The sequence below is a fragment of the Sciurus vulgaris genome, assembly GCF_902686455.1.
Source record: "Sciurus vulgaris genome assembly, chromosome: 5".
Lineage (NCBI taxonomy): Eukaryota > Metazoa > Chordata > Mammalia > Rodentia > Sciuridae > Sciurus > Sciurus vulgaris.
In genome coordinates, this window is record NC_136465.1 from 91,490,911 (window position 1) to 91,504,764 (window position 13,854).

At 35.6% G+C, this 13,854-nt stretch overlaps 1 protein-coding gene across 16 annotated transcripts in view; it reads right to left on the reverse strand.

The window, feature by feature from the left end:
* Positions 1-13,854, reverse strand: part of SOX5 (SRY-box transcription factor 5) — a 955,660-nt gene that overhangs the window by 4,006 nt on the left and 937,800 nt on the right. For all 16 annotated transcript variants that reach the window (XM_079142036.1, XM_079142038.1, XM_079142034.1 and 13 more), the window contains 4 exons: positions 12,108-12,216; positions 9,402-9,575; positions 2,864-3,080; positions 1-1,103 (listed from right to left, as the gene is read on the reverse strand). The exon at positions 1-1,103 is cut by the window's left edge and continues 4,006 nt beyond it. In XM_079142036.1, the coding sequence (XP_078998162.1) occupies positions 800-1,103; positions 2,864-3,080; positions 9,402-9,575; positions 12,108-12,216 (804 nt within the window). In that variant the 3' untranslated portion in view covers positions 1-799. The remainder of the gene's footprint in view (positions 1,104-2,863; positions 3,081-9,401; positions 9,576-12,107; positions 12,217-13,854) is intronic.

The window sequence follows — 13,854 nt, forward strand, 5'->3', positions numbered from 1 at the left end:
AGGAAAGGGAAAAATGAACTTGGTCAACACTTCAGTACAAATTTGGCACTTGCTCAAAGATGTAGTGTGGTGTGCAATAGATAAAGAAAGTTCTCTAAAGAAAATAATCGTGTATTTGTGGTAGATAGCAAGGAAGTTAAAAACAGGCTCTTTTTCCCTCTTCCCCCCATGCACAGACTTCCATCTTTAATGTATACAGATGGAGAAGGTGGAGAGAAATAAAGAGAAATTCATCTTTCTTTTTTCTGTCAGGTGCATTACAACAACAACCAAAAATAATAATAATAATAATAAGGAAAGGAAAGAAAAGGAAAAGGAAAAAACCCAGAAACCCCCAAAAAAACAAAACAAAACTTATTTCTTTTTAAAAATTGTAGCACAAAACAACAAAACACATTCACAAGCCACTTGTTGGCACTGTGTACCTGAGTGAGAATTTCTAGAACATTGTAGAACAAACAGCCATAAAGTTTATTAAAAAAAAAAAAAAGTTGACGGGTAAGACTTCAGTGCTTGGATGTAGCAGCTGAATTACTGGCATTATTTTACCCATAGCTTATTTCAATCTCTTGTTGTTGATATTGTTGTTTGCTTGTTGTGTTTTTTTTTTTTTTTTTTTTTTTCCTTTCCAAGCCTTTTGAGGCTGAGGTCTATTAGTCAGCTGATGTCCCAACTATTTAAGACTAACAGTTAAAGTAACAGTCAGTGTATGAGAAAGTTAATGTGCTTGGCCACTGGTAAGGATGAACCAGCTAGGGCTTCTTTAAGTCCTAAGGTCACAACCATCTTTTGACCCTTATCAGTTGGCTTGTCCTGCAATATGATTTTCACTGTCACTCCCATAATCTACATCTGGATCATCCTCATCCTCATCGTACTCATCATAAATTTCTCCATTGATGTCCTCAGCCTGTATCTCTTCTTTGATATGTGGCTCCTCTCCTTTCACACCATAAGTGCTCTGGATAACAGGCATCCCAGGCTCTGGGCTGCTGGACACACTTGAGTGCTCCGAGGGCAGGTGAGGAGAGGGCATCCCAGCCATGGCGATGGCTCCAGGGTACACAACACCCGCGGTGGCAATAGGGATCTGTGCTTGTTGCCTGTCACAGAGGAATTCCCAAAAAGAGATCATGAGTGAGTGTGCAAGTTAGATGCCAATCTTATTCTATAACTGATTTGCTCAGCAGGGTCCAACTCTAAGGTACTGATCTTCATCGATTGCCTAACACTTAAAAAATTATATCCTACTTTGGTTCTACTACCTTCTTTCTGGATAGCCCTTCATGGATTAAAAGGCATTTACATGAATTGCTCATTGGATTTTCACAATAGTTGTTGTGTTACTACCCTATTTTGGGGGGAAAAAAACTGAAGCATTGAAAGATTAAATAGAAAAACCCATGTTCTCAACTCCAAGTTCACCTTTTTTTCACTATAACATGCAGACATAATTTTTTTATAACTAAACCTGAAGATAATTTAACTTATCATGGAAAACCCTTACAGTATTAGAACTTTCAAAATGCCTAGAATACACCAGAACTGAATAATATTACATTGTTCCCCTATCCCCATGGGGTAGGAGGCAGGGCCAGCTTCCTGGACACACAGCCTGTGCAACTGCACTACAGTTCCGTAGTCAGTTCAAAATCTTTCTGTTACAATCTTGAAATTCTTAATAATTTTTAAACAGGGGGCCCTGTCCTCTCATTTTTTAATAGACCCTACAGATTATATAACTGGTCCTAGCAGGAAGGGATGAATAGATGTTCAAGAAGTGCTGGATTTCGTGTTCAGCGTTGTGAAGAGTCATGTACTTAGAAATCACAGACCCTTGAACAGAACACACAGACTTTTTCAATGAAATGGAGGGTACAGGGCAGATTTGAAAAGTTATTTTCAAAGATATCCTTTGGCCATATGCAGAACAGTATTTGTTATTCTAAATTCTCAGGATCTGTTCCAAACATGAACAACTTTATGTCTACGCACTTTGAGATAATTCAGCAAAAGCAATGCAGTTGCAGACAGCATGTGACAACGCTGTCAACAGCCTTGCCACAGGAAGCAGAGGAAAACATCCTGAGAGCTACGATCCTAATTCAGAATGGAACTTTCTCATTCACAGCCTTGATGAGTCCCTAAATGTAATTCCTACTCTGTGTAATCCACAGAGACCACGCGTGTGCCTTTATAGCTCAGCAATTCCTCATTATTCAGAAACAAGTGTTTCTTCTGAAATCACTTTTACTCTGTGTTCTCTCAAGTAAGTTGTGAGCTGTATAATAATTTATCATGGTGGAGTCTTGAGTAACAAAAACCAGCATGGAAGAGAAATACTAATACTTTCAAGGTTTTTTTTTTTTCTTCTCTTTGGTATTGGTGACCAAATCAGGGCCCTCAACCACAAGGAGAGCCATATCCCCAAGCCCTTTTTATATTTTATTTAGAGACAGACTCTCACTGACTTGCTTCGGGCCTATGCTGAATTGTTGAGGCTGGCTTTGGCTTTGAACTCCTGATCCTTCCGCCTCAGCCTCCTGAGCTGTTGGGATTATAGGCGTGCGCCACCGTGCCAGGCAATACTTTCGCCAAGTTTTAATATTACATTTTAAAATTATTTAAGATATTTTATTTGCTTTGTTGACAAAGCTCACGCAGTAGTTGAACTAGGTGCTTGCAATGATTCCTGTGGATGTATTTCTTAGGACCATAAGTGTGACAGCCTGGTCTCTGAAAATACACTGAGTTCGGGTTCTTTTTCAAAATGCCACTTTACAGCTTAACAAATGTGCTTCATTATCCCACTGAGTGCGAAAGGAGGTTCTCCCCATAAAAGAAACAGCCACGCGGTCCATACCCAACATTGAAGTATTGCCGCATTTCCTGTCGCCTGTTCCTCATGATCGCCTTGTATTCTCCAATGCGCAGCTTCTTGCCATCCACCAGGCAGGTGCGCTTCGGCCTGGGCTTGTACTTGTAGTCAGGGTACTTCTCCAGGTGCTGCTTGCTGAGACGGGCTTGCTCCTCGTAATATGGCTGTTTCTCTAGGTTTGTCATAGCTTTCCAGCGAGATCCTGTGAACAAAGGAAGGTTAGGCTTCTAATTTGCATGGCTTCTAAGCATCCGAAAAAAGAGATATAACCGAGAATAAGATAATCTAAAATGTTGGCCCGAACCCAGAAATACATAAACATGTTTTTGATTAGTGAGCTTTGATTCAAAAGGCGAGATCTCACAAGAACAGAGGTGTTGGTGGCACTCTACTCAAAGAAACTGTACCCAGAGATAGGAACTCTGGGCAATGTATTATTTTTCTGGCTTGAATGAACAGTTTAACCAAACTTGTATATTATGTGTTTAAAAGCCCATAGATGATTTCATGAATATATCTTTCATTTCAACATTAGTCCATGATGTAATTCAACTGAGAAGTTATACAATAATTCAGCACATATTCTGCATCTGAGACTATCCAGTTAGTGAGAATTTTTTGTGTGGGGGCACATTATTTACTACAAGTGATTCTGTATCACATATTCTCATTCTCCCCAAAATGTTTAAGTGTGCCTAAGGGAATGATTATAGTAAAATTAATTTCATTAAAATGAAATTTTTTTTATTTTATTTATTTATTTATTTTTTTTTGGTACTGGGGATTGAACTCAGGGGCACTGAGTCACGTCCCCAGCCTATTTTTGCTGAGACTGGATTTGAACTCTCCATCCTTCTGCCTCTGTCTCTGGAGTCACTGGGATTACTGGTGTGTGCCCACCACACCCAACTGTAATTATAATTTTAAAATTATGTTATTAATCATGATGAACTGGGTAACTACTACATGTTAGATGTTGTGTTAAGAACTTTTCACATGCTGTCCCATTTCTACCTTTCCTCACAATCCAGTAAGATAGATGGAATTTATAGCTACTTTCATAGATGAGAAAACTAAGGTTAAAACAGAGGAAGCAATAAGGTTCAAATAGGAATATAAGGTTCAAATAGATGACCTTGAGTAGTTCTGTGAAGAATGCACTACTGTTAAATTTCAGATCCTTGACTCAAACTCAGGTTTAATAGAGTTTACAATATGCTATAATATAGACTTAAATACACCTATTCACCCACTGTATGTGATCCAGTAGTGATCAGAAATACAATGGTAAGTATGTATTGGTTAAGATTTTTATCTTAAGAAACCTCTTTCCAAAAGGTGAAAAAATGTCACTTTACAGGAAGCAGTATGAATTAATAATGATAACCCAAATTGTTTTTTCCCTTCCTTTCACTATTAATCTTGGTGTGGATCCAACTAGGTTTGAGAAAAACAAATTTGAAGCTTAACTAAAAATAGTTTATGCTAATTCTCATGTTAGATGTGCTTGAAAGCTTTGATTCTGTCAGTATGGCTATGTATAGTAGCAATAGGAGTAGTAGTAATAGTGTTCAGTTTTAAAAGACAATTTTGTTGCTGATTAAATGTGTTTATCTGAAAATAATCAGCTCAACTTTATCCAAAGAAACAAAGACAAAAAAACTGGAGCTAGGGTTTCCCTATAGCTGTGTTTTAATGTGGTTTGTCTCCCAAAAAAACTCTGTTGGAGTTTAGTCCTTACCATAAGATAGTGAGAGGGTGGAAACCTAATTCCACCATTTAGAGGTGGAGCCTTTGGTGAGTGTTTAGGATCAGGTAAAATCATTGGGGGGAGAATTCCATTATTGAACATTAATAGGTTTATAAGAAGAGAGAGAGAGAGACCAGAGAAGAAAAACACATGAGAGACCCTTGTCTCTTGCCATGTAATGCCCTGTGCTGCCTCAGGACACTGTCAGCAAGGCCATCACCTGATGTAGTCCCTTGACCTTAGACCACAATCATGAGATACAATAAGTCTCTTCTGTTTACAGAGTCACCCAGCCTCAAGTATTCCATTGTAGTAATGAAAAAGGGACTAATATGCTTACCAAACATGTAATGGTGCTACTGTCACTGTCTTTACCTGCCTTCTAAAATCATCTAAGCAAGATCTTAGAAGTTTTAGGATTGGTTAACTACTCAATCATAATTCCATACTTCAAATACAAATAGCTCACTGTTGAACAGTTCTTACTACAAATGCAGAGAATTCTTCAATATGAACTCTTATGTTTATTGAAGAATGCAATGAAAGGGGCATTCTCTCTGCTTAGAGTTATTTTCTATTGGAACAGATGTTGCATAGGTGGGTATTTGATCATAGTTGTTACAAAGACTTATAAACAGAAGTTTTTTCAATCTAGAAAACTAATATGATTTTGTTGTATTTATTTTCCCTATCCTTTCTCAAAGTTCTGTTTATATAGCATTGTTTAACATTAAGTCAGTTGGTGAGGCCATATCATTTGTAGATATAATCTCAACCTCATTTGTCCAACATTATTGTCTGGAAGTACTTGCATAATGTTATATGCTCTTGGGGGATATAAAAACACAGATACAGTTATAATACTATTGGATTATATCAACTTTTTTCATTCAGTTTTTTGCCAGTATGCATACCAGGTTTTTGAACCTCAGGTCAAGTAGTGAAAAAATTAGTTTATCAGAAATAACTTACTGGCAAATAGGAATACATTAAAAAACGATATCAAGGATGACTGAGTTAATATAAAATGTACTACCTTTATCCTAAGATTGAACAAAGAAATCAACATGCTCAATTAGAAAGGGAATTGTCAAACAGTCTAAGGAACAGAAATGTTTATGCCTTAAAGTAATCTGCCTTGGGATGTGAAAATAGATTTTATATTACCTAGTATGTGCATAATTCTGTCATTATATTTCCTACTGTGTGCATAAGGCTACATTAATTACTGAATATACAATGTGGTAAATGGGAACTATTATAGTTCCTGTCTTCTTGGAGCTCATCTTCAGTGGGAAAAAAATACATTAAATATCTTATTACAAAATTTATTTTAGTTACAATTGGAAAAATACAGAAAATTAATAGAATCTGTGATAAGGAGGTAAGCTCAGTTTTCTGTAGGGTAGGAAGGCTTTACTACATAAATGACTTCTCGAGGCATCAGAAAGAGAAGAACATCTTATGGAGGAAGAATACAAGGATCAAGGTCTTTTAGTGGGAGGAAGGATTAGAGGCATTAAAGCTAGTTTGACAAAATGCAGAGGAAAAAAGGACTTAGAAGATAATAGCATCATAAAAGATAGGTAAATTCTCAAATTCACTTCAAATCTGGTATGAACTGGATTACAAAATATTTTAACTCTTAATAATACAGTTTCTCTGAGAGTATCCATAACTCCTAAACCGTATTTTACAATATGGTCACATAATAATTTTATATTTTCTAAAAATTAAAAATTAAGATCACCTAAGCCCTCGCTGGAACAAAATGATTACTTTGTTCTAAGACCATGCAGAATAGTTCTTCTGTTTGGTGGCAAATCCAGTTTTCATCTTTCAATAATTACTTTGATTTTGGGTAACCAATTGACAAGTTTGGTTTTGGTTTCAATGGCTCTGCAGCTACAACTACTGACTACAGCTGCAATGTCAGCCCGGAAACACACCGAGAGAGAACTATGGGAAAGCAAATTAGATAGCTCCAAATTAGATGAAAATAGTCACTTGATTTGGGTGTGGCTGGTTGATTGCCCTGGATCCGTGTATGCGGAGTAAGTTCCCAGACATTTTCAGAAGGTTGGACTTTTGCAATGAAAAACAGAGACAGGCAATTAAGTATTCCTTCTGCTGACAAGAGAAAATTTCGATAAAAAAAATACTTGATGCTTAAAAGGAGAAAAAAAGGTCTTAAAATTGTTCTTTTCCATTCTAAATCTGGCAATACACTAAAAGTGGAGAGTTTGAGCTGAGCAACATTGTCATCTCCATGGGGTATGTAATGAATTTGCACATTTTACTCCAACTACTGTATATCTAATCAGAAAAAGATGTCCCCCATTCCCTGATCCAGCGCCAAACAGTAAAAGGTGATTCCTTATGTTAACAATTTCAGCAGAATGGCTTATTAAAACCAGATTTTAGGGTATTATAAAATGCTTAGAAGCCCTTTAAAATGTCAACTAGGATCCCCAGAGACTACGTAAAATGTCAACCCAGCTCAAGCGCCTGTTTTAAGCAGAATGAATTAGCAGCATGCTGTCGGAGGCTGTTATCCAAAACAATCAGTAAAGAGGAAAACATCAAGCTTTCTTTGTATTTTTATATGAAATAAGCCATTAGAATGATCTTGTGGATATTTGAAGATCACTTATTTATTTAAAGCTATGACTAAATATTGAGGTCTAAAACAATTCAGTTTTTAATTTTTGACCAAATATAAATGTTATATCTTTAATTAGTACAATTTTATGGGAAAGACTAAAATTAGGCAGCACTCTCATGTAGGCTGTGATGATATAATTGCATAGTCATTCTAATATTCTCTTCTTTAAATCAGAAAGAAATTCTCTTAGTTATTGTTTTTCCATAAAGACTTCTGCTATATTTCCCAAGAATCATTTTATATCATCAAAACTTACATTTCTCTTCTATTTATATAAATTTTTAATCAGTTATCAGTACTTTTTTATTATGAAGACATATAACTTGAGTGATACAAAAACAGTACAGGCAATCAGGATTTAGCATGTTTTATTTTGACATTTTTGGATTTCTAATTTGGGAGTAAGTGATAAAACAGGATTATGCTTACATGAATTATTTTATTCCAAAGTCCATCCAAATGAAACAGGTATATTGTTTTTCTAAAGATGGGAAATTTTATGAGAAAGATAAAGTCATAAAAGGAACAATAGAGATGGTAAAGATGCACAATAAATGCATTTCTTCTTCACCAGTGCACTTTTTGATTTTGTGTAGGTGTATATTTTAAAACAGCTGTCACATGTTCTCTGTATATCTAAAGCTTCACATACTCCTATCTTTTGAGGTAATATTCATCTACTGATCACAAACTCTTTTCAGATGAAGATACTGAGACACAAAAGTTTAAGTGGCTAATGACTTTGTTTTCATCACATTGCAAATGCACATTGTGGACTGGGTAACCTGTTTCCTTTGTTGAGAATGTGTGATCATAAAAACACAGGAATGTTTAGTAGATACTTCAAGATGATCAGTTCCTGAATTAGAAGAAGAGATGCTATCTTCATAAACTATATGCAATTCCAAGGGCATTATGAGTTTTTAAAAAAAGTTTTAGAAAGATGGTGGAATGAGACAAACATCATTACCCTATGTACATATATGATTACACAAGGTATGACTATATCATGTACAACCAGAGAAATGAAAAGTTGTACTCCATTTGTGTACAATGAATCAAAATGCATTCTGCCTTCATGTATAACTAAATAGAACAAGCAAAAAGTAAAAAATAAAAAAGCTTTAATAACTTACAGGTACTTATTTGTTAAAGTGAAAATTGGCCGATAGATTTAGGTCCTCCTATTCTATTTTTATTGTTTAGTTCTTAGAATTCAGAGAATTAAAAAATAAAAATTTGCATCATTGTCCAATAGCTGGCCATTGGGCCTCTTGAAGATGAAGCTGGTGACAAAGATGATAATCACAATGGCATTAATGATGACATCCAGAGAATGTCACAAAATAAATGGAATCCTTTTGTTTCTGGGACTCAGATTGGTCTATAGTAGGTCTCTTGATAATCTTTACCCTTTCTCACCACTCATCCTTTCTGTGTGTTTCAAGATTGTTTGTAGGGAAAATATGTGCTTTGCTCTGTTAAGCTGAAATCTTCAGTGACACAAAAATCTGTTAATAATATAAAAAAATTATTAAGAGTTACTAAGTATTACCAAAAATACCTTAGTCCCTAAGATTACTGAAAGTATAAATTAAAGAAGGCACATTTTAGATATTGTTTTATGTTCTGAGTAGCTAAACTGATTTTCAGTTATAGATAAGCAGCATCCTCCAACATGATGAACTCTAAACAAAATCCAGAGTCAAAACTCCTGAACCCTATGTTACAAAGGATGACCAGAGAGGAAGGAAAACTTAACAACCCATCCATAGTTTACAAAGGAAAATAATAAAAATTTTCAATAGCAATATCTAGTGGCTCATGTGAAAGCAACTTTTTTCTCAGTCATAGCTAAATATTTCTGCATTTTTAAAGAAGAAAATATAGTACAATAATCAGTATGGAGACACATAGAAACTGGATACATATCCTGATGAACACAGAATGCCTCATCAGCAGCACCCTCAGTGATGGGGTTTATATTTTGGATAAACAAATGACATGAGCTGCCTGGCTTCCAAATCCAGTATCTTTCTACAACTGCAGAAAAGAAAACAAACATCACATTTTTTCATACATTTCTGAATTCTGAATGCTCTTCTTACCCAGTATCTTGCTGATGTTGGAGTTGTGCATGTCAGGAAAGGCCTGAAGGATTTTTCTCCGCTCATCTTTAGCCCACACCATAAAGGCATTCATTGGACGCTTTATGTGGGGTTCATTGCTACCACGCCCCCTGGATTCCCTATAAATTCTTGACTCTGAAACTCCAGCACTTCCTGAAAAAACAGGGAACATCACATCATGTCAGCGTTAAAACTCTTGGCAACTCTCTTTCTTGCATTACTGTTTTTTAGTCTATTAAAATATCTGAAAACAAAAAGTACTTCTGATAATGGTACTTCCAGTTCTTAAGACAGATGCTTGTTTATGAAGTTTTTATGATAAGCCTTGTGGTAGAAAATGTTATAATTTTAGTCTATTTCTAATGTCTTCCCTTTCTCTTAATGAACTAGAGACATTCACCATTTACTTTCAAGAACTCCCAGAAGAAGCTGGGATATATGATTTGTGATGCAATATGAAAAGAGAGTAGTATAGATCAATAGGCATGACAGTACTGTAGAATATTAAAAATGTAAAGAAGCTGACAAAACTGTGAAATACTAATCCATGTGGCAGGATGGATTATTAAAGCTAAGGATATGTCCTTGCTCCTTAAAGACTGTTAGAACTATAGTACTCATACTCTTTCTTCTCTCTGAGGTTATATAAACAAAACTTGCTAGAGAGAGAGAGAGTTTCAAGGTATTAATACAATATAGGTATTTCCTTTTATTGTTCTTGGCTTTTCTTTAAAATTATGTGCTAATATATTCATGAAGCATGTTGATAAAACAGTCTGGCCCCAAAGATTTTGAAAATTGTGGTAGAAATAATAAATTAATAATTATATTACTATGGTTTCTTAAGAAGTCTATAGCTATGTGCTTAAGGTACAAATATTAGCTATATAATATTACATGTACAAATGTATTTTTTTCCTCTGAATTTCCCCCTTAACATCTGAAGTATTCAGAGAGCCTCACTGGCAGTTACACTTCAATCAGTAAGATTCACTGATGATAAAGCACATCCCACGGGTCACACTGAAACCCTTGAAGCTGTCCACTCCTCTTGCCTTCTGTGACATCTTAGAATGCTTTCCACAGAGTAAACAGTTTCCAAGATACTTGAATTCAGGCAATGAAAATAAGGAGAGCCAGAAAGATTTCTAGAAACTTGGGGATTTCTAGAAACTTGTATTATCAATAAAAAAGCATTACTTTGCTTTTCTTCCTTCATATTCTTCTTTGCTTTATTAATTCGAATAGGAACCAACCCAAATCACCCAGACCTGAAGACTTGAAGAGCATAAAAAAAAGAAAAAAAGCATATGCTTATCCATAGAGTTTCTCACTATTTCTCATTTATTACATGCTCTTTGGTCTGGAAAATATTTTTCATACAAGCACAACTGAACTCAACAAATAATAGCAACAAAAACTTTGATGTTTTAATGCTGATTGCTATGGGTATATTTCACCATGCTAATACAACTTAAAATTTATGAAATGTGTTATTACCAGTAATTGTCTTTTTATTGACAAAAATGAGTGCTAATACATGGCAACATCTTTCTAAAATGGGTTTGTTACTAGCGAATGATCACTTGCACATCTGCCTTTTCTTGTTCCTACACCTTACAGCAACATAAGCAATAAAAGGAACAGTATGTGACTGCATAAAATCTCAACAAGCTCTTTACATTTACTCAGGCCAGGTTTATCCAAGCCTGGTGAAGTAGGAAATAAAGGGAATGTTTGGATATATTAGGAAAGTTTGGCTAGTCCTGGGATGGTGCACATCTTGACAATCAAGTAGAATTGGTCCAAGCACAGAGCAGGCAGCTGTGTCATTGGGGGTTTGCAGGACCCTCTCTGTTCTGCTATGTGCCCTGACTGGCTTGCTCTGATGCAATCATTGCTGTCTGCAGGGAACTTCCTTTGCAATGGCTGCAAAGTAGAGGACTGTGTCACCAGAATGCAGGTATGCCACCTGACACTGGAGACAGGTCACCTGACGGGCACTGTATAAGAGGAATAGCACCATCTTCTTTTCCCTTCTTTGCTGTGCTATTAAAGTTGGAATATCAATGTAATAGCTGTCACTGTGGGTGTTTGGAATGTTCAAAGATGACACCAACCTGAGGTAGAGAAGGGAAGCATGAAGGAGTGTGGCTGAATAGACAGGACTTTTGACTGTGATAGACAGAATAGGAGGGTGGTGTTCCAAAATTCAAGAAATTAGCCTGAAAATGTCCTCTGAATCAAGTACTCATATGATGGTTTGATAAACAGAAACTGAAAAATGAGCTGACAGGTACAAATTTCCAAAAAGTTCATTTGGGGCAAAAGAAGTAAGGATCTGAGGGTGTAGATGGTGATTAAGGGCATTTGCTTTAGAATCATGTCATCTTGATTCAAAGTCCTACCACTAGCACTTAGAGCCCTGTGTCCTTGGATAAAATAACTCCAAACTCCTAGGGTTGATCTCTTTATCTGTAAAAGTACTTCTAGGTTGTGTTAGGCATTAACCAAGATGATCTATGCAAAGCACTCCATGGAGTGCTTGGCACACGGGAATTGCTCAGTACATGTGAAGCACCTATGGTCAGGTATGAAGTGACTATCTTGTCTATTTTTAGCAGCTTTAATTGGAACTAAATACTCCTGTACTTATTGAAATCGATATGAATAGTTTTCACAAACCATCAGAATCTCCACTCATGTTGAAGTCCATCATTGCATGGCTAAATTTTCCTTCTTCATTCTGTTTAACTGCCAATTGCTGAGTCAGACTTTCCAGTGTTGTTTTTTCCTTTAAAAAGCAATTGAAAATATGAGGTCAGTCCAGGAATAATAATTATTCGAAGGCTTTTTTCCCCTGAGACACATATAATACAATAGCTTCTGGAAGGGATGGGATGTTAGTTTCCTCACCTGTATATATTCAGTACATTATACTGAGGTGATTAAAGGAAACAAACAGCAGGACTTTTGAAGGAACCATGATTCTTACAAATTCCTACAAAGTCTTGGCTTTTGGATTCGGTATGCCTAAAGGAGATAGGCTGGGATCCTTGGAGACAACCTTATCAAATCACAAAATGCACATAGAAATTTCACAGAAGCAACCTATTCTACATTTCCAATGCCTATTTATTTTTAGCCAGACAGTAGAAGTACAGGAATGGCATGGGGCCCAGAGAAAGTCTTCCAATAGTCAGGTGACCAAATGGTAGAAACATAATTCACAGTAGTGCCCTCTGGTTGCCATCTCCCTAAATGCCATCTGCATTTCTCATGCAAGGGTAATGAAGACATTTAAATATTCATTGCTAATTGCTTGTCAAGACTCTGTACATCCAATGTGAGTGCCTGCTACTTGGACCACAATTTGATTTGGATTGCTAAGCCAAAATATTGAGTTGGCGAATTATTTGAGATACAAATATACCAAAATTAGATCTGCAAAGACATCAAGTCATTTAAAAGCATGCAGTGAATGATTTGCACTCATGGAGAACAGGCATTACAAACATAAATTATGTTCAAGGAAAATAATGCTTAATCTAAGTCACATAAGATATTAAATTGTTTCCAAATTAAGAAATTGGTGATTTTAAGAACAGAAAAAGCACACAATGAAAGGTTGATGCTTTTTCTTGAATTTTCCAGCATTACTCTCAGGATGATATGGTTCCAAAATGGTTTTAAGGAAAGCGTCTATTAGATCTCATAACATTTGCTCAAGTTTCCTTATAACTGTTCACATTTTCTGAGGAACATGGACATGAATTGTACTAGCAAGTAACATACACTGCAGAACTGCTATTGAAACAATAATGTGTTCACAGAAAATAATCAAGAATTTGAGATAATAATATTACAGGTAAAGAACCTAACTAAATTTCTCACTAGGAACAAACAGGATATTGAAATTCTTAATATAATACATGCTTTATCTCTACAAAATTGGTGATAATACTATAATTTTAACCAGATTAAAATTTTCTAAAGTCAGTGGCCTTGGAACTCCTGTACTATATTCATCAAAGTCTGTACATAGTTCAATAGAAAACATTTTTAATTGTCAATCAGTATACAATACAGTAGGGAAACAAAATGAAAAATAATTTGTTAACTTTGTTTCTCTAGAATTATGCAGTATTAATATAGAAATTAGTTAGACATTTAAAATGCAGAATCAGGCCTAATTTACTTGTGGTTGGCATTTTTAGCAACTTTATATATTCTGGATACCTTTTGCTAAGATAATCTGCTCTTTATTCAGCTGAGCTCAAGAGCTCCAAGGACACTAGCTTAGCAGACTCTTTCTAGTAAATGTAGCTGTTAAAATAAAAGACAGTTACATTAAAAAAAAAAAAAAAAAACAAAACCACACTCCATCAACATGATCTGATATTCCCTGGGTCAATGAAGACTGTACTGTACT